This window comes from Cryptomeria japonica, chromosome 7, assembly GCF_030272615.1.
Source record: "Cryptomeria japonica chromosome 7, Sugi_1.0, whole genome shotgun sequence".
NCBI classification, from domain to species: Eukaryota; Viridiplantae; Streptophyta; class Pinopsida; order Cupressales; family Cupressaceae; genus Cryptomeria; species Cryptomeria japonica.
This window is the reverse complement of record NC_081411.1, coordinates 165,444,799-165,467,070: the sequence shown is the minus strand read 5'-3', so window position 1 is coordinate 165,467,070 and position 22,272 is coordinate 165,444,799. Positions and strand designations below refer to the sequence as shown.

General features: G+C 39.4%; 1 protein-coding gene across 3 annotated transcripts in view; it reads left to right on the top strand.

Annotated features, from left to right (window-relative positions):
- The window catches only part of LOC131057632 (uncharacterized), an 87,279-nt gene extending 65,368 nt beyond the window's left edge, over positions 1–21,911 (top strand). For 2 of the 3 annotated variants that reach the window (XM_057991778.2, XM_057991780.2), the window contains exon 3: positions 20,570–21,911. In XM_057991778.2, coding sequence (XP_057847761.2) covers positions 20,579–21,886 — 1,308 coding nt within the window. In that variant the 5' untranslated portion in view covers positions 20,570–20,578 and the 3' untranslated portion in view covers positions 21,887–21,911. Of the gene's footprint in view, positions 1–19,785; positions 19,858–20,569 lie in introns of all 3 variants that reach the window. The other variant, XM_057991779.2, reaches the window with a different exon arrangement.
- Positions 21,912–22,272: the final 361 nt, after the last annotated feature.

Sequence of the window (22,272 nt, the reverse complement as noted above, 5' to 3'; positions counted from 1 at the left end):
TAGTAGAATTTCGCCTCCAACATGCTATATTTCGCTCCTCCAATTCGCACTTCAACTTTGCACTTGAAAAAGGATGAATGAATGATTTGAAATGTGAAACAAACTCCCCCAATATGTAGAGCGCTCACCCCTTGCTTCCTCTAGGCCGACTTGGCTAATAAAAGGACGTAAAAGATAAATAAAATTCCAAAAAGGGGGCCGATTTGGCAAAATGAACGCAAAATAGTGCCTTGAGCGCTTTATTTGTAATCTTTTATTTTTTAAACTAATTTTAATACCTCTAAGATGCTTATTTTGATTATTTCAAGGTACAAAATTAATTTATTAAATTAAAATGCCTTTAATTTAATGCGAATTTCCCAAATGCCTCAAAATTAGCAGTTTTGGTGATCTAATGCAATTTGGAGAGTATGAATTTTTAAAACAAGGCTTGATGAAACTCCATGATGATTTCACCCTAGACCCTCTCTGAGGGTCAGGAGCGATTTTTCAATTTTAGCCTTGAATCCACCTCAACTTGATTGTTGACCCTTTAATGTTACTCCCAAAATCCATTTCCTTGCATTGTAGAGTTAATTCATCAACAATTTTGGAGGAAAAAATGTCCTCAAGGCAATCTCACCTTGGACCCTCAGCAAGGGTCAGGAGCAACTTTTTATTTTTTGCTCAAGATTAGCGTTTTCAACGTTCAAAAATCTCTTCAAGACATTTTAACTAGGCCCCCTCATTCACTTGCAAACTTAACCTTGTCAAATTTTGGGGAAAAGAAGTGTTTTTGAGGTTTTTCGCTCTGGGCCCTCTCTGAGGGTCAGGAGCGATTTTTGCAAATTAGGCCTGATTCCTCATCATTTTTCATTAAAACTATATTCATCATTTGGCAATGTCCTTCCTTAATCCACTCCAACCAAATTCGCTTTGTTGTTGCAAGGTAAAATGAGGATTTTCAACAATATCGCTATGGGCCCTCTCTGAGGGTCAGGAGCGATTTTTCGCTATGGGCCCTCTCTGAGGGTCAGGAGCAATTTTTCATTTTCTGACCAAAATCATCAAGTTTCAAAGGCAAAATAATATTCATCATGTTTTTGGAGGTTTCTTCTCCTTATCCTAACCTTACCTTAGCACCATTTTGAAGAAAACATACATTTTTTGAAAATCTCGCTGTGGACCCTCACTGAGGGTCAGGAGCGACTTTTTGGTTTTAGGCAAATTCCTTTATCTTTTAATCTTCAAATCACCTCCAAGGCATAACATATCACGTTCTCCTCCCGTCCAAGTAAGAGTTTATCTCAATTCTTCAAACAAAGGAGAGAAACTTGGAAAATTGCTATGGGCTCTCTGAGGGTCCGGAGCGATTTTTATAATTGCCTTCAAAATTTTGATTCTCAACGATTTCTTTTCACTTCAAGACTTTTCAAACATCATTTCAAACCCATGCCTAACCTTAGCTTTCCTCAAACTTGGATGAAAAGTTCCCATATTAGGTTTCTCGCTGTGGACCCTCTCTGAGGGTCAGGAGCGATTTTTCGCTGTGGGCCCTCTCTAAGGGTCAGGAACGATTTTTTGATTTTGGGTTGATTTCATGTTGTGTTGATCCTCCAAATTATATTCAACGGATAGAACATGCTTTCCTTCATCCTTCCAATCATAAAACATACTTTGATCTTGTAAGAATAATGCATATTTGAAAATCTCGCTCTGGACCCTCTCTGAGGGTCAGGAGCGATTTTTGCTACCTGGACCAAAATGCTTCACTTTTCATCTCAAAATCACTTTGCCAAGGAAGATGTCATCTTGTTCCTTGCTATGAATAAAAATTCATGTCCAAGAAAGGTCCAAAAATGTGCACACAAAGAAAATCGCTCTGGACCCTCTCTGAGGGTCAGGAGCGATTTTACCTTTCCTGGGCAAAACTCCTTCAATTTATCATCTTCAATCAAGTCTGGATACTTCATTATGCTCATTCTATCCTTGAACATACCTTTGACATCTCAAATTGACCAAATAAGGCTAGCAATGACCCCTATAAGATTTTTCGCTCTGGGCCCTCTTTGAGGGTCAGGAGCGATTTTCGCTTTGGACCCTCAGGAAGGGTTAGGAGCGAAATTTGACTTTTTGAACTCTTTGTCAGGATAATTTTTATGGAATATAACATTTAAGTATAAGAAGGAAATGTCACTTATACTTTAAGTTATATTCCATATATACTTTCAGGATGTTTGAGAGTGGTTTCAGGCCTCCAGGAGCTATATTGCAAAATCTAGTTTTTGGAGGTTTTTCAGTTTCGAGACTTAGTCAAATTTCAGGATCAAGACTTTTAGACTTAACCAAATTTCAGGATTAGGACTTTCCAGACTTAGCCAAATTTTAGGATCAGGACATCACTCAAGCAGGACTTGCTATCCAGGTGATCCCCTTGGCGACACTCAAAATGCAAAGGCTAACTAACAAAACCCTAAAAGACCTAGAAAACAAACCCTAAAAAGCAAAAGGCAGGGGTCCCCATTTGCAATGGGGCGATGTGTGAAATGGTCACAACACATCCCAATAACAATTGCATTCGTTTAATGCTTTTCTTCAAAACAATCTTTTCATGACCTTCTTCTCCTACAATATTTCATCTAAGTCAGCCTCCAAGATTAAACAATTTTTTAAATAATTATGGTACATGTCGGCCCAAGATACAAACCGACTTGGGCGGTTTTGGAATAGGTTGGCCCAGAAGATTTATTGTAAAATATTTAATAATTTCATTTAGTAATATTTTATTTATTAATTTATTTTATTAAAAAAATGGTAGCCGACCTTGCATTAAATTGGGAACATCACAGAAGTCTTTATCCATGGAAATTATATCTTTGTCTTACATGTTATTTTGTGAAAGCATTACAGCAAATATCCCGAAACAAGAGCTAGTAGGAACAGGGTGTCACAAATTTTTATCCACAAGTAACAAGAACAAGACATCACTTACACCTGCAATGAATTATATGTACAATGATTTAAAGAGAAATAAGCTATTTTAACATTGCCTGAAAAGATTTTGGTAATGTTTAGAAAATAAAACATTTTGAAAAACTAGAATTTGGGTCGCACTGGAAAAAAAAACAGCAGATGATCCCACACCCTCATAGAGAAGGGTAAATTAGAAGACGGCGGGGGAATGGTGGCAGAGTGGGTGTGGGAGGGGAGAGACGGCGGTGCTGATATAAGCTGATATAAAAGTAGAGGTGAATTGAAATCTTTGAAGCAAAATCTGCAATATAACATCTCTACGAGTGCCCCATGAAAGGCCAACTAGTTTTCACAAAGTGAAAGGTTTCAATCAGTATGTAATGGCATGTGCCATATAGCAAGTGACCCGGCAATGCCCCCAGCAGAGGTGGTGAAGGTGGTGGAAGTGGTGGTGTTGTTGGCGGACATTTCCCCCAATTCCCCGAGTCTCAGAAATGTCCCCCTACACAGGATGCGGGTTTTTTTTTGGGGGGATGCGCCCCCATGGAACAATGGTTTTAAACTTATGTTATTTAAAATTCTTGTAGAAATTTGCTAATTGCAATTTCTTTAAGTAGTTCTTTGATCTTGAGCTTGCGATCATTGGGTTGGAGGTATTGTTGACGTGTATTTTGTACACCATCATACACAGAATAAAATACCTAAAGGCATCTTATCCTCTCTTGAATAAAGTCTCTAACTGCTGAAGATTTCGCAAGAAGGATCAGTTAGGATGACTCCAATGTTCTAGTTAGTAGGGTCTCTACGTGTGGATAAGCTCCAGTGGTATGATGTGATTTGCTGTGTCCTCAAGGGGCCTTACACTCCGAAGTCTTACTAAACTAAAGAAGCTTTTCGAAAAAAAAAATAACAAAAGGATAGGGTTTTGCAAGAGGTCTAATCTAAATTAACCCTAAGAATGACTTCATGTGGACAAGACTTGGCAACTTCAATTTCGCCATAAAATAACAACTCAATTGAAATTGATGCGATCTTCTAAGGTAACGAAATGATTTTCAACGCATCAAAGATCAAAGACACTACCACGAAGGTACATATCCAAGATACAATAATGATTGAAGGTTAAGTGATTCAGGTATTTTCCAGTCGACCACGCAAGGCGTTCTTACAATCAGCAAGAAGCTAGTGGTTTGGATTACGAATCCTACCAAAGATCAAGTCTCACACTTTGCCCTTCGAATTAACACACTACTTTGATTGAGAATGACTCAAGTAAATTGAACAACCATGAAGATAACCAAGAAAGTTGCAACAAAACACCATAACTTCAATATTTCATTGATTTCAAAGTCATCATGTACAACAATTGTTTGAATTCCTTTCCTCAAAACTCAATCTTGCTACAAAAGTAAATTGCTTCTAAACTCTAATCTCTCTAATACATCAAACTCTCTGATATCTAACTCTTAACTATTCTCTATTACAAATGAAATGAAAATGAGGGTATAAATAGCATCCCCAATTACAATGAATGGTCCAGATTGAAAGTAGATCAACGGTCAAGATCATGACACCTAAACCGTAATTAGGGTTTGTTACCAATGGCCTCCTTTTTACTGAACAATATTAAATGCATAGCCAAATATTAAATTTGGCACAAAAACCTAGGAGACATAAACCAATGACAATTAAGGTGCCATGTCATCTATAACAACCTCTCATCGAGAATCTTATTCCCTTTCCAATGTTCCTTTTTAGCATATGCAATGAATCTTGATACGATTCCTTCGATCTCAGCAATTGGAATCTCGGGAAGATTCTTCATACTTTCTTCCAAGTGGATGACTTGATCAAATGCATCTAGAAGAGCTGCGTCCCATGTAAGTTCAAGTTCCTTTGTTCTTTCAATCAGGAGCATGGTGGCAAACATCTGATCATATTGCTCGTCTGTGATATTAGTGTCCTTGCAAAAGATGACCTTGATTCTATCCTCCAATTCCTGCATATCCACATTTGTCTCGACCTCGATCCTCCTGCCAAGAATGGTACGTAGTACCTCAAATACTCTGTCCTGGATCGGATTGATCACCTCCTCAACTTGGCTACATCTAGTATTGATGTCCTCAAAAAGAACACTCTTCATGTGGAGTAAGGTTGACCACTGAAGCAAACTGTGAGGTCCTCCATCCATGATCTTTTCCTGTGCTAAGACCTTCCTTGATGTTTGCCTGATTACTTTCAAGACAGGAATGATAACATCTCTGGTATGAGCAAAAGCAGCTACTGTTATCATCAAGTTGTGGATTATCTCAAGAACCTGGATAGCTCTATGAATAGTCTTCATCATCCTTGTTACAAATTCTACGGCAACTGTATGAGATTTGTCCATCCAAGTACTCGTACGCTGGACCATATTCTTGAATCTTTCTGCCTCATTAATTGATTGAAGGGGAAGTGCCTGCACTGGTGATCTAGCTGGATCCTGACGTCCCAAAGGTTCATTGAGATGACTGAAATATGTCCTCCATGCACCGACCTCTCTCTCAAGCTTTCTATTCTTCTCCATTTCTTCTCTAAGCTTGTCTTTCAATGCCTCAAATGAATCAGTGGCATCATCTAATGTCTGCTCAGCTGTGGATGGTCCTAGCTCAAATGTTTGTATATCATATTCCTCTGCTAGGATCTCACCTTCATATTTGTCTACTGCCGGTGTAGCTATCTGTAGTTTTCTGGATCCAGTCTCATCTCTAATCATCTTGGACATTTTGGTAGCCTTCCTCTTCTCTGTTACTTCGTGTGAACGTCCAACAAGGCTCTCTAAATCAATTACATTATCCTCGTCCTCTATCACGATCACCTTGGTTAATCTTTCTTTCAACCAATCTGGGATGGCTGATCTTGTCTCCTGAACCTGTATTTCCTTATGCACTACTTCTTCTTCTCTGGGAGGAGATGTTATTTCGTTGTCTTCTCTATCTTCATCTAGCTCATAATCTTGGAGAGATCCATCTGGTGACCCTTGCGGTGCCTGTCCTTCTTCCTGCCTATCATTCTGTACCATAGACTCCATAGATTCTTCCACTTGAAGTGTCCTCTTCTTTGGTCTAGAAGATGTACCGGATGAACGATCTCGATTGGCCCCTTGCTTCTTCTTGGAAGATTCCCTCTTTTCTGGTCTTTCTTTCCTCTTCGAACCTCTTGGATGGAGATTGCCTTCACTTGCACATCGAAGGTTACCTTCACCTGAATTTCTAGGATTAGGATTTCCTTCGCTTACACTAGCTCCACCTTCGGCTGGTTTCTCTTCCAAAGTGAAAGTCATAGCTATGCCTTGCTCTCTCAACTTTTGATGTTGTACGTCAACCCATCTGCGAGTACAAGACAAGACTGGAGCCATCAAAGCATCTAGATCCACGACCTCGGGCTCATTCCAATCTAACCTTATTGATTTGCTCTCCCGATCATAGGATGACTGGATATGTCTGCCACTGTCCTGTGCTTGGTTGGCCACTCTGTAAATCCTGCATTTCTTGATGAAATCCAAAGGCAATCTAGAATGCATCTTTCTTTTCACTTCAAGATTGTCTAAGAGATTCATCATAAAATCTTCTATTTGGTACTCATGCTTAAACTTCCTACCGACTGTCTCCTCTAGATATCCATGTGGATCAAAGCTTTCTCTCAAAGCAAAGGATGAAAAAGAATACAAGGCTAACTCCTTCTCTGTGTCATCCATGGCTAAAGCATTAGGACATACCTCAACTGAATTGCCCAAAATGATAGGTACCAGAACTCCATTTCCATGTCTGTGTCTGAATGCCTTCGCATATGCTGCCAACTGTCTTGTTACTTCAAGTAACACAATTCTGTCTGTCGGATACCTCAGCAACATGTATGGAGGTGAAGGACATCCATGCACTCTAATATAAGTAAACTTCGGAAATTGGATAAACCAAGCACCGTACCTCTTCACTAGTTCCTGTGCATCCTGAGATAATCTGCTGTGAATCCCACCTTGCAACGTCCTTGTGATGTTCATCGTGAAGGTATCATTGACTAACTTGTAGTTGCTCCCAGGCGGATGATGCAAGTGGACATAGGAATCACAAACTCTGACCTCGCCGGGTCCTCTTCCAATCACTCCTCTGTGAGGTAGTCCTACATACTCAAAGCTCCTGATCAAGGCATAGATGACGTATGAACTCATGTGGAAGGACTTGGTAGCCTTGAGTCTCCTCAACTGTATGTCCAAGAAATGGCTAATCATTCTAGCCCAATGTATCGTTCCCTTTCCCTGAACTATCACCTGGATGAAGTAGAACATCCACTTCTCAAAATAGAAGGCGTGAGGGGCTCCTGTGACTCGGTTGAGCATTGTAATCAAATCTCTGTACTCCTCTTGGAAATCAATCCTATGCGGTGTGTTCGGGATCTTGCTCAGGCGAGGACGACTCTTGAGTAACCAGTTCTTGTTAATTATGCTTAGACAAGCATCTGGATCATCTTCATACATTGACCTGGCTCCTTCTATGCTCTTGTATATCATATCCCTGTGCTCTGGAAGATGGAAAGCTTCACTTATAGCTTCCTCTGAAAGGTACGCCAAAGTGTTTCCTTCATTGGACACGATCGTTCTGGACTGAGGATCATAATGACGAGCACACTCGATCATCAACTCATGGCATTGAACTGCTGGAGGGAAGCCGGCCGCCTTAATGATGCCACTCTCGATTATTCTCCGGGCGACAGGTGATGGCTTGCCAATGTAAGGGACCTCTCGAAACTTCTTCGTGCTAAAGTTACCCAAGTTGGTATCTCCAATGTTGCTCCATTTCGACACGATCTTGGTCTCCACTTCTTCGGTCTTTTGATCTTCCTTCATGAGAGCTGGACGACTGGTGGATGCTCCCGCCTTCGGGGTCGCCATACCTACACAACATTTCATAATAAGAACTAGATTTTGCAATGAATAACATAGATTAGAGAGTAAATTTAGGAAACTTGATGATAAGTCCTAGAGTTATCATTTCCTAAAAAACGATTGAGCAACTGGAATTCAAAATTTCAAAATTCAAAATTTAAGCTATGACGATCAACGTTCAAAATTTAAACAATAAAACCATATCGCCATACCTCTCTTGAGAGCTAACACTAGAATGCAAAATGAGGAATTTGCCTAGGCAAAATTAACGTTAGAAGCCTTCAACGTGATCTTCAAGGATAAGGAATGTCCTCTTTATCAATTCGCCACCCTTCAAGTCTTTAATGTGTTCTTCAATGTCTTTGGCAAGTTCGCCTTAAATCAAACTCGCACTCCTTTGATGATACTTCGCACCACCTTTGGATATAAATTCGCACCTTCTAAATACAATTCGCACTTCTCCTTCAAGATCACATGTGAGATTCGCTTCCTCTTTGTATACTCCAAATCGCATATAAGAGATGATAAATGACGATGTAAAAATGAAACTTTCACCCTCCCTTTATAAGCGCTCACCTCATATTCACCTTAAGGCCGACTTGGTAATTAAAAGCAAAATTTAAATAAAATAAAAGGCCGACCTTCATAAACCCAAGCGCTTTATTTGATTTTAATTAAATTAATAATTAATTAATTATTTGCCATCGTTTATTAATTAATAAATTCGATTTTTTACAAGGCAAAAATAATTAATTAATGTTTTAGCGCAAATTTTAAATGCTATTTTAATTGAAATTTTAAACTTATCGACTTTTAGCATTTAAATAAATTCAAAAAAATTATTTGAGCCCCGAAATTGGAGAAGTGGGAAGATTCAAACCTTATCGCTCTAGTCCCTGACTGAGGGACAGGAGCGATCTACCATTTTAGCCTGGAATATCGTGCCTTTGACGTTTGAAATCTCCATCCTTACGTTTAAATCGGCATTTTCGCTAGGAATTTCGAACTTGACTAACTTGTTTGTGTGAACGAGTGCCTCTTATGACCATTATCGCCCTGGTCCCTTGGAGAGGGACAGGAGCGATCTAGATGTTTTCTCCTTGATCTTGCTTGTTCGATCTCCAATCTTCATTATATAGCAAGTAATAACATTGTTTCTTTACTCCACGCTTGTTTCACTTGACTTCTACAAGGCATATTCGATGTTTGGAGGATTATCGCCCTGGTCCCTTGGTGAGGGACAGGAGCGATCCTTTTGTTCTAGCTCAAATTTGCTAACTTTTAACCTTTGCTTCTTGTTCATCGCCTTCCAAATGGCATCCTCGATCTTGTGTACCCTTGCATTGCCATGATTTTTGAAGGAACATGAGTGTTTTAATAAAATCGCCCTGGTCCTTGCCTGAGGGACAGGAGCGATATTGTCCCCTTAGCTCAATTGATAGTCTTTTGACGTTTGAAACCTTCGTATATCACCTTCTTAAGACACCTTAGACCTTTTACCACCTCGCACAACCTTGACTTAACGTGATTTTTGAAGGATTTGGCAACTATAGTAAATATCGCTCTGGTCCCTAACTGAGGGACAGGAGCGAACTTCAATGTCTTGGGCTCATGCTTGCTTTCATCAACTTGCCATTGCTTTCATCGTGTAAAATGAAGTCTTTTGATCCCCTTTGGACACTTGAAACGTGTTAAACCTTCAAAATCTAAGCCTTTGTGAAGATTTCGCTCTGGTCCCTGCCTGAGGGACAGGAGCGAACTAGGGTATTTAGTGCAAAAATCTTCATCATACTAACTTGTAATTATCTTCAAAGTGCAAAACGATGTCCTTTACTCCCTTTCAAACATTCAAAATGTGAATAGCAACCCCAATTTAGCCTCATTTGAACTCTTTTGCTCTGGTCCCTGCTTGAGGGACAGGAGCGAACTGGATGTTTTGGTGTAATTCTTTCAACACTGGCGACCTTGGATACTTCGTTCTTCATTGAGACGCTTCAAAACGCCCTTGCCACCTTTCATCTTGACTTAGAGAGGTTTAAACTTGGAGGAAAGGCAACATAACCATCATATCGCCCTGGTCCCTGGCTGAGGGACAAGAGCGAATTTGTACTTGTAGGCTCCATCACACTTTGCCAACGTCAAAATCTATCTTCAACAGTCTTGTTGTGCCCCATTTTATTCATCTTTGGCTTGGAAATCATTCAAACTTGGCAAGAAATTCATCTAAGACAAAAATCGCTCTGGTCCCTGACTGAGGGACAGGAGCGCTCAGGCCAATTTGGAGTTCATTTGGTGTCTTGCAATCTTCAATTTTGTCTTCAATGAATCCGTCACACCGTCTTTGCTTGCCTCAAACCTAAAACTTGCTTGATCTTTTACCTGAATTTTGCCTTATGAAGAATTTCGCTCTGGTCCCTGGGAGAGGGACGGGAGCTACACTGAACTTCGCCTTGGTCCCTGACTGAGGGACAGGAACGATTTTGCATTTTGGTCCACTTTTCTTCATGTTTGTGCCTTCAAATTATATTCAACTGGTAAAATGCACTTCTTTAGACCTCTTCAAATCGTCAAGTTGTTAAAATCCTGCAAGGACGAGGTGATGTTTGATTTTAAGCTCCAGTCCTTCACTGAGGGACAGGAGCGATTTTGACTCCTGGGGCATTTCCATGTTCGTGAAATTCTTCAATTTATATTCAACGGAAAGATCACGCCTTTCTTTACCACGTCCACTCGAAAAATCATCTTGATCCTGCAGAGAGTAAGATTTTTGAAAACGAGCTCCGGTCCTTCACTGAGGGACAGGAGCGATTTTGCTCCTACAGGCCAAAATATCATGATTTCAAAGGTTTAATCACTTCACAAGGCAAAAACAAATCATTTCCAATGCCCGGGATCAAATATCAAAAAACTCAAAATTTGCTCAAAAATACTCAATTGGACAAAATTCACAATTTCATCACCAACACTTAGACAAATTTAGACTCTGCACTCAAAATTCCAATTGAAAATAAACCATTCTGGCGAATTCATTTCATTTCAAAATTTGCATCCTACAAGAGGAAGCTCAAAAGCTCTCAAGACTGACTGGACTCTGGCCTGAAAAGACAGTAACGAAAACCCTAAGGCTTGACCCTAAATCCAAACAACTGACAAACTACCAAAACCCTAAAAAGCAAAGCGAAAGGCGAGCGAAAAACGAACAAAAAGAGGGGGTCCCCATTTTAAATGGGGCGATGTGTGAAATGGTCACAACAGGTATGTGTCCATAGGAGAATGTGGAGCAGTTGTTTTAATATAGCAATGTAATATATCTTTAAACTACTTCAGGTGCATTTATTTTGGATTCTTTGGACTAGGTTTCACACCCCCGTATTTCAGCTATGACTAGTTATAGGCATAATTGACACTTTATCCCAAATTACCAGTAGGTATCTGTTGACGTGTATTTTGTACACAATCATACACAGAATAAAATACCATTAGGCATCTTATCCTCTCTTGAGAAAATAGTCTCTAACTGCTGAAGATCTGCAAAAAGGATCAGTTAGGTGGACTCCAAGGTTCTTTTAGTGGGGTCTCCACGTGTGGACAAGCTTTTTAGTGGTATGATGTGATTTGCTGTTTCCTTCAAGGCTTCTTACGGATTCAACAGTTCGAAGGTTTTACTAATCTAAAAGGAACTTTCAAAAAAAAAGGAAAAAGGACAGGGTTTGAGTAAATCTAATCTAGTCTAATCCTATGAACGACTTAGCATGAATGAGATTCGGCAAGACTCAACCAATTTCAATTTTGCCATAAGATAACAACTCAACTGAAATTAGTGCGATCTTCTAAGGTAATAATGGTGTTCAATGCATCAAAGACCAAGGACACTACTACGAAGGTACATATCCTAGATGCGAAAATGCTTGAAGGTTAAGGACTCAAAACGTTTTCCAGTCGACCACGCAAGGCGTTCCTACAATCAGCAAGAAGCTAGTGGTTTGGATTGCGAATCCTACCAAATATCAAATCTCACACTTAGTCTTTCAAATTAACAAACTACTTTGATTGAGCGTGATTCAAGTACATCCAACAACCATGAAGATAACTCAAGAAACTTGCAACAAAACACCATAACTTCAATATTTTATTGATTTCCAAGTCATCATATACAACAATTGCTTGAACTTCTCTCTTCAAGACTCAATCTTGCTACAAAATAAAAATTGCTTACAACTCTAAATCTCTCAACTCTATTCTCTATTTTTTTCTATTGACTCTTCTATTACAAATGAAATGAAAAATGGGGGTATAAATAGCATCCCCAATTACAATGAAAGGTCCAGATTGAAAGTAAATCAACGGACAAGATCATGACACCTAAACCCTAATTAGGGTTTGTTACAAATGACCTCCTTTTTACTGAACAACATTAAATACATAGCCAAATATTAAATTTGGCACAAAAATCTAGGAGGTATCAGCCAATGAGAAATAAGATGTCATGTCATCTGTAACAACCTTTCATCTAGAATCTTATTCCCTTTCCAATTCTCTTTCTTAGCATATGCAATGAATTTTGTCACAATTCCTTCGATTTCTGTGCTTGGAATCTCGGGAAGATTCTTGATACTCTCTTCTAAGTGGATAACCTGATCAAATGCATCTAGAAGAGCTGTGTCCCAAGTGGGTTCAAGTTCCTTAGTTCTATCAATTAGGAGCATGGTGGCATACATCTGATCATACTGCTCATCTGTAACATCTGCGTCCTTGCGAAAGATGATCTTGATTCTATCTTCAAATTCTTGTAGATCCACATCTGTCTCGACCTCGATCCTTCTGCCAAGAATGGTACGAAGTACCTCAAATACTCTGTCCTGGATCGGATTGATCACCTCCTCAACTTGACCACATCTAATACTGATGTCCTCAAAGAGAACACTCTTTATATGGAGTAAGGTTGACCACTGAAACAAACTGTGAGAATCGCCTTCCAAGATCTTCTCTTGTGCTAAAATTCTTCTGGATGTATGTCTTATAACTTTCAAGACAGGAATGACAACGTCCTTGGTATGGGCAAATGCAGCTACTGTTGCCATCAATCTGTGGATTATCTCAAGAACTTGGATAGCCTGGTGGGTGATCTTCGACATCCTTGTAATAAACTCAATGGCCACCGTGTGAGATCTATCCATCCAATTACATGTACGCTGGACCATATTCCTGAATCTTTCTGCTTCATTGATTGGTTGAAGGGGCAATGCCTGCAATGGTGATCTAACTGGATCCTGACGTCCCAAAGGTTCATTGATGTGACTGAAATATGTTCTCCATGCACCGACCTCTTTCTCAAGCTTTCTATTCCTTTCTACTTCTTCTCTAAATTTATCCTTCAATGCCTCAAATGTGTCAGTGGCATCATCTAAAGTCTGCTCTGCTGTAGATGGTCCTAACTCAATAGTCTGTATATGATAGTCCTCTGCTAGGATCTCACCCTCATATTTGTCTGCTGCCGGTGTAGCTATCTGCAGTTTTCTAGATCCAGTCTCATCTCGAATCATCTTGGACATCTTTGTAGCCTCCTTCTTCTCTGTTGTCATATGTGAACGTCCAACAAGGCTCTCTAGATCGATTGCACTGTCCTCGTCCTCAATTACGATCACCTTAGTCAATCTTTCCTTCAACCAATCTGGGATATTTGATCTTGTCTCTTGAACTTGAATTTCTTTGTGTACTACTTCTTCTTGTCTGGGAGGAGATGTTACTTCATTATCATTATCTAAATCATAGTCTTGAAGAGATCCATCGGATGAAACATGCTGCGCCTGTTCTTCCTCTTGTCTGTCATTCTGTACCATCGATTCCATGGATTCTTCCACTCGAACTGTTCTATCTTCTGGCCTGGAAGAAGTACCTGGTGTTTGATCTTTGTTAGCACCTTGCTTTTTCTTGGAAGGCTCTTTCTTTTCTGATCTTTCCTTTCTCTTTGAACCTCTCGAATGGAGATTGCCCTCACTGGCACATCGAAGGTTACCTTCACCTGAATTCCTAGGATTAGGATTGCCTTCACTAACACTGGCTCCACCTTCGGCTGGCTTTTCTTCCAAAGTAAAAGACATGGCTATGCCTTGTTTTCTCAACTTCTGATGTTGAATGTCTACCCATCTGCGAGTACAAGACAAGACTGGTGCCATCAATTCATCTAAATCCACGGCCTCGGGCTCATTCCAATTCAAACTAATTGTTTTGCTCTCTCTATCATATGAAGATTGGATGTGCCTGCCGTTGTCCTGAGCTTGGTCGGCTACTCTGTAAATCTTACATTTCCTGATGAAATCCAAAGGCAATCTAGAATGTATCTTACGTTTCACTTCGAGATCATCTAGGAGATTCATCATAAAATCTTCAATCTGGTACTCATGTCTAAATCTTCTACCGACTGTCTCCTCTAAATGTCCATGAGGATCAAAACTATTCCTCCAAGCAAAAGATGAAAAAGGATACAAGGCTAACTCCCTCTCTACATCATCCATGGCTGAGACATTGGGACATACCTCAACTGAATTACCCAAAATAATAGGTACCTGAACTCCATTCTGATGTCTGTGTCTGAATGCCTTCACATATGCTGCCAACTGCCTTGTTACTTCAAGTAATACAATCCTGTCTGTCGGGTATCTCGGCAACATGTATGGAGGTAAAGGACATCCATACACTCTAATGTAAGTGAACTTGGGAAACTGAATGAACCAAGCACCGTACCTCTTGATTAACTCCTGGGCATCCTGAGATAATCTGTTGTGAATCCCTCCTTGCAACGTCCTTGTGATGTTCATCGTGAAAGTATCATTGATTAACTTGTAATTCTTCCCTGGTGGATGATGCAAGTAGGTATAGGATTCACAAACTCTGACCTCGTCGGGTCCTCTTCCAATCACTCCTCTGTGAGGTAGTCCTGCGTACTCAACGCTCCTGATTAAGGCATAGATGACATATGAACTCATGTGGAAGGACTTAGTAGCCCTGAGTCTTCTCAACTGTACGTCTAAGCAATGGCTAATTATCCTAGCCCAATGTATTGTACCCTTTCCTTGAACAATCACCTGGATGAAGTAAAACATCCATTTCTCAAAATAGAAGGCATGAGGTGCTCCTGTAACTCTGTTGAGCATGGTGATCAAATCTCTGTACTCCTCTTGGAAATCGATCCTGTGTGGTGTGTTCGGTACTTTGCTCAGACGGGGACGACTCTTGAGTAGCCAGTTCTTGTTGATTATGCTTAGACAAGCATCTGGATCATCATCGTACACTGATCTGGCTCCTTCAATGCTCTTGTATATCATGTCCCTGTGCTCTGGAAGATGGAAGGCTTCACTTATGGCTTCCTCTGAAAGGTACGCCAAAATGTTTCCCTCATTGGACACAATTGTCTTGGACTGTGGATTGTAATGACGGGCACACTCGATCATCAACTCGTGACACTGAATGGCTGGAGGAAAACCGGCTGCCTTAATGATGCCACTTTCTATTATTCTCCGGGCGACAGGTGATGGCTTGCCGATGTAAGGGACCTCTCGGAACTTCTTCGTGCTAAAGTTCCCCAAGTTTGTATCTCCAATGTTGCTCCACTTGGACACGATCTTGGTCTCCACTTCTTCGGTCTTCTGATCTTCTTTCATGAGAGCCGAGCGACTGGTGGATGCTCCCGCCTTTGGGGTCGCCATACCTACACAACATTTCATTATAAGAAATAGATTTTGCAATAAATAACGCAGATAAGAGAGATAGATTTTAGGAAACCTCATGATAAGTCCCTAGAGTTATCATTTCCTAAAATACAACGATTGAGCTAAGAGATTTAAAAATCAAAATTTGAAATATGACGATGAATGAGTAAAACAATAATAATTAAATCGCCATACCTCGATAGAGAGCTAACTCTAGAATGCAAAAACAAAATTTGTCTAGGCAAAATTGAGGTATAAAGATAATCTTCAATATGATCCCCTCAAATTTGACTTCGCCACCTCTGGAGAGAATGTGATCTTCAATTATCACCTTGGACGTGGTCTCAAATGGATCTTCAAGTTCGCTCTTGGTGTGGTCTTCGAATTCGCACCACCTTTGATCTTCAACGCAATTCGCACCTCTCACATCACCTTGGGAATGTCTACGCCACCTTTGGTTTGAAGTCGCACCACCTTTGGAATGTCTAAGCGCGCCACCCTTGGTCTTCAATGCAATTCGCACCACCTTTGGAGTGTCTTCGCCACCTTGGATGAATGAAACTCGCACTACATTCGCCTCTTGTCAACTCGCATGAAGGAAGGTAAAATAATGATGTAGAAAATGATAATTCCACCCCCCTTATATAGCGCTTGCATCCTTTTACCCCTTAGGCCGACTTAATAAAAAATAAAATCATTTTTTTAAATGATTTGCAATGAAATGACAAGGCCGACCCCCCTTAAATGAGCGCTCAAATCGATTTTTTTTTTTTTTAATTAAATAATTAACTATTAATGCCTTGCGTTTTTTAAATTGTAAATTTCGATTTTTAAATAAGGCAAAAATAATTAATAAATGTCTAACGCCATATTAAATGCCAATAAAAGTGGATTTCTTAATTTTTAAATTGATTTAGCATTTAAAGCAAATTCGAATTGTTTTAATTTGGCGCCAAAAATATATGTAAATAGAGGGACGTACCTCATCGCTCTGGTCCCTTGGAGAGGGACAGGAGCGATTCACCATCTTTGGCATGATTCTTGCGTTTTCAACATTCAACCCCTTCATTTCTACGTCCCAAATCGATCACCTGGTGGTCCTTCGAACTTGAATTTCTTCCTCGTGCAAGCAAGTGCATCCTATGACCATTATCGCCCTGGTCCCTTGGAGAGGGACAGGAGCGATCTCCATGTTTTCACATTCACCTTGCATCTTTGACCTTCGAAATATCATTGCTCGTGTCCTTTGCGCTTATTTCCATTGGCTTTCATTATGTGTTTGGATGCATTAAAGGGACCATCGCCCTTGTCCCTTGGAGAGGGACAGGAGCGATCCATTATTTCTCCTTGATCTTGGCGACTTTTAAACTTCGATCCTCTTTGCAATGTCCTCCAAATGTCGTCCTTCGCATTTCCTATCCTCATTTCGCCTTGATCTTTGAAGGAACGTGAGTGTTTTGATAGTATCGCCTTGGTCCTTGTCCAAAGGACAGGAGCGATGGGAAACTTTTACCTTGATTAGCAATGTTTGGACGTTAAAAACTCTTGCAAATTGTCTTCAAACGATGTCCTGGAGCATATGTAACCTTGGGTATCTTTGTCTTTACGTAAATCTCGCATGGATTAATCTAATATATCAATATCGCTCTAGTCCCTTCCTGAGGGACAGGAGCGAAGTTCATCATAACATGCTTGTCCTTGTTTGTACCAACTCGCAATTATCTTCATTGCGTGGAATGATGTCCTTTCGACCCTCTTGGTAACTTGAAACTTGTTTGCCTTTTGAAATTTACGCCATTATGTAAATATCGCTTTGGTCCCTTGGAGAGGGACAGGAGCGATCTAGGTCTTTAGAGTGCAAATCCTTCCATGTGATGACCTTTGCAACGTTGCGCTTGATGGAAATGCCTTGAAATGTCCTCGCCACCTTTCGTCCTGGCTTGGATCGGCCTTGAACCTTGGAGGGACGACCTTGAACTTTGGAGGGACGTATCTTCACCATTGTATCGCCCTGGTCCCTTGGAGAGGGACAGGAGCGATCCTTCCCTTGTGGCTTTCATCTCACTTTGCCATGCGCTAAGTTTATATTCAACGGATTCGTCCTTCTTTACTCGATCCGTCCATGCCTTGACATTGTTTGGAATTTTGCAAAAAAAGGCAATTATATCAAAAATCGCTCTGGTCCCTTCCTGAGGGACAGGAGCGAACTAGGCATTTAGCATTGGTATGGACGTCCCAAAAATCTTCAATTTATATTCAATGCATTCATCTCATGTTATCCTTCGTTTTTGAACGTAAACTTGCCTTGACCCTTGTCTGGATTTTGCAAAATGGAGGAAATCGCTCTGGTCCCTGGGAGAGGGACGAGAGCTACAAGGTACCTCGCCCTGGTCCCTTGGAGAGGGACAGGAGCGATTTAGTCAATATAGGTCATTTTCCTTCATTTTTTGCATCTCAAATTATATTCATTTGGCAAAGTATCTTCCTTCGGACGTCCTCCAATTGCTAAGTCATCAAAATCTTGCACGGACAAGGTGAAATTTGAATTGTAGCTCCGGTCCTTCACTGAGGGACAGGAGCGATTTTCCTCCTGGAGGCATTTCTGTCCTCATGAAAATCTTCAATTTATATTCAATGGAAAGATCTTGTCGTTCTCCATCACTTCAAACGTAAACTTCGTCTGGACTCTGCAAGGACAATGAGATATTTGGAAATGAGCTCCCGTCCTTCACTGAGGGACAGGAGCGATTTTGCTCCTACAGGCCAAAATAACAAGATTTTTCACATTTTAACACTTCACGAGGCGAAAACAAATCAATTCCAATGCCTAGGATCAAAATTCAAAAAAGTCAAAATTTGGTCAAAATATTCAATCAGACAAAAATTCACATTGACGGTCATCATTTAGACAAGTTTAAGCTCTGCATGAACATTCCAATTGAAAATTAGACCATTTTGGCGAATTCATTGCATTTAAAATTTGCATTCTAGAAAAGAAGCTCAAAAAGCTCTCAAAAGTGACTGGATTTTGGCTTGAAAAGGCAATATTTAAAACCCTAAGGCTTAGCCCTAAATCCAGACAACTAACTAACTAACAAAACCCTAAAAACGAAAGCGAAAACGAGCAAAAAAACAAACAAAAAGAGGGGGTCCCCATTTGCGATGGGGCGATGTGTGAAATGGTCACAACAGTATCATATATGAAATTATATATTGTTATTGCAGCAGATAATTATTCTAATATATTTCCATAGTTCCATGGAGTTTCCTAACGGGGGGACGCAGGGATGGGTTTCGGGGACCAAGGTTTAAAACTTAAAAGTTGATAACCCATTTTTTGGTTAAAGAATGATAGGCAAAAAATACTATCTACTATATGCAATATAGTAGCTTTTAGAACTCTCATTGGCAGAACTCTCATTGGCAAACAATAATTGTTATCATTCTATTAAAGATTTCAATCGAGGATTCCAATTTTTTTAAATAATCTTTTGATCATTTACAACTGTCAAGTACTGTTTGGTTTCTACATAGAGGGAATGGATTTATAAATGAGCCAAGATAGAGCCTGCACCTTAATAATCATTCTGTGCTCTTTGTGCAATTTCCTATTTTTCTAAATATAAGAATTCATAAGTTGAAAACAGTATTGGGGCAACAGATTGCTGTTGGGAAATGTCACCTAGTAATGACTGTAGTCTTATTTCCTATTTTAAAGTTATGGCTGGTTTATTTACTGCTATTTCTTTTTCTGTAGTGCTAGTTAAAAGTAATGTTTGTTGTTTATTCTCTGATTGTCACCATTATTAGAGGCTACAATATTTTTCGAGTCCTACATTTGGCCTAGGAGTTTCTTAGAAGGATCTTTTCTAAATAATATATCATCTCAAAGAATGGTATAGTATAGAAGCATGACACTCTGAAGACTCACAATTATCCTGAGTAGTCACAACCCACCACATTTCTTTAGCCATTTCCAAGTTTTCTTAGAGTGGCTCTCAAATGCTTTTGTGTATACCTATTCTTGTTGTAGTTCATATATGATTGAGTGGATAACTCTATCTTGCTTAATAGTTTCATTAAGATGGGACTGGCAGATGGTTCTGATGGGTTACTAATTTTGTAGCTTATCTCTAGTATATAACCTGAGAGCTAAGCTTCCATCTGCTTTCGAGTAACTTTTGTCTTTTGTTTTCATTTCAGTTTTTCCACACGCTCAGAGCATTCTCAAGCAAGTGCTCATATAGTAGCTATTTTGGCTCAACGTTTTGCTTAGTAAGTTTCTCTTCTATGGGAACAATTTATTTAAAGAATTTGTATGGTTATAAGAATGAATGGTTGTTGGATTCACTATTTGAAATCAAGTTGAATTAAAGCATTATTGAATGAGGACCAGTGATTGGTTTATTTATGTTTGAATTTGGGACAGTTTGATGTCGAAATTGTACTAATTTTGTGGGTACAAGTGGGAAGGTCAAGTATTTGTTCACAACTTTAGCATCTCTTGATGTATGTTGGGTAATGGTATCTTTTAAAATAGGTTAATTGATTTCAATAGTAGTTTGAAAATTGGCATTAACATAACAAAGAGTTGACAATACTAGTTTCACCAGAAAACCATGTCTAACTTGGGAGTATGACAACTACTAAGAATATGACAATTGTTTTTAAATTTGTGAAATGGATTTTGACATCCCGCTTTTTTGGATGACATCCCGCTTTTTTGGATATTCACTAAAGGAAAAATATACATAATAGCAGTATCTATTGGCTGTTTATTCACATTTTACATTTAGTTAAAATTCAAAATAGAGACTGTGTGTACAAACTTACTCTGCATTTTACATTTTTGTCCAAGTTCTGTTTTCACTTGAATTCCTCATTTTTATTAGTTATGGTTGACACATCCTGCAGTTGCACTCGATTCATTTCTTGTATAGATGATAATCTTTTTGGCTTCTCAAATGCTATTTGTTTATGGTTGCAGATAATTTAGATGTCTCCTCTTGCACGTGGTTGGCCATACTCCCGGTTGTGGATTATATATGCGACAGCCATTAGTCCTTGTGCACATGCTTTCTGGTCTTGCCATAGGTGCTGTAGAACTTACCATGAAATGCAAGGGCAAGCATTGCACATTTCTTCTATGTTAGATTGTGGTAATGGCTATCACCAGAAAGGGAGGGAAGAGGATCTGCAACTTTCTGAACAAATCAAGTGCATTCGCTCAACTCTAGGCAGCATGGGAGAAAGGCTAAAATATTTTTACCTGACGGATGGCAGGCTGGCCAAATTAGATGACAATTCATTTGTTTTTAATATTTCAGCAAAGAAAGAAATGCAAGAATTTAAGCTCCTCGCAAAAAAATTTATTGGTTGTAGGTTGCAAGTATATGACCCATGGAAATTAAAAAGTTCTGGAAGTCTGCACTTGCCCTTCTCTACACCAAGTGAAAGAGATTCTGAAACATTTGATTCATTGAAGGTCGTTTGTCAATATTTGGGGCTTTCAGTCCCACAGAGAAGATCAGCTAGAAAAATCATTTCTCCTCAAGTCATCCAATATGATATGTTGCGGGGAGCCCTGGAAGAGCTAGTAAGAAATTTAGATGTAGATCTGGGAGCAATTGATAAGCCATCAAATAAAGTGTTAGCTGCAAAGGAGGCAAGTGCAAGAAGCGTCCAATTGTTAAGTCAGAATTTATCCACAACAGGATCTGCTTCATGGGCTAAACTTTCTTCGTATAAAAACTTTCATTCTCCAAAATCTAAATGGGGTGATGTTTTAGAATCATTCGAGGTTATATTAGATGCCTTGAAGGATGTTGATAGTCTAAAATTTTATGTTATAACAATAGAGGGCATGAAGGAGGGTCTTGGTCATATTAAGAACGTCCAGCTAGACAATAACCTTGATTTTAAAAAGATACATCATCGAAAATCATATGTGGAGCATAAACTTGTTTATAATTTGGGATATACATCCAAGTGTCTGTTCACCCTTTTGGTCTTTTACCTATTTCAGAGTATCAGAAGCATTACGGTAGATATGGCTGGGGGACTATATGGTGCAACAGAAGAAATCCCTTATGTAAGCATTGGTGAAATAATAACTTCAGCTGACAGAAAAATGCTATGGATAGCTGTTAAGCATTTAGACAAGGCTTTAGGATTAATCAGGTTTATATCTGAAATAATAGGTACAAAAAATCTGAAATTAGAGGGACATATTTGGGCTCTGGGTGCACAAGAAACCACAATTGATTACAGAGGAAACTCTATTTTTGTACATGCGATTGAATAGAAGTAAATTTGTTGTTTATGGAGCATATATGGTGTTATTTGTTTTCCATATTTTTTCTATACAATTGGCACAGATTTCTAAATAGTTGCACAGTAACTATTCCATGTACGAAAGCAAAGTTTGAAAACATTTTCTAGGTTGTCATCTTACATTCAGTAGGGGAAAGTAGTTGAGCACGTTCCAATTCTTCTGATAGAAGTTGTCGATTTAATGCCCCCTTGCTTGCTTCTTTAATGTCCAATTTTTATACAACATTGCACCAACAGGTTTGACTTCAAAGTTGTTATTGCTGAGGATGAGTACCAATAATTGAATGAAATATACCCTGTTATAAAAAACAACGAATCATGTGATGCCACATCAGCTGCACAAGTATTGCGGCACCT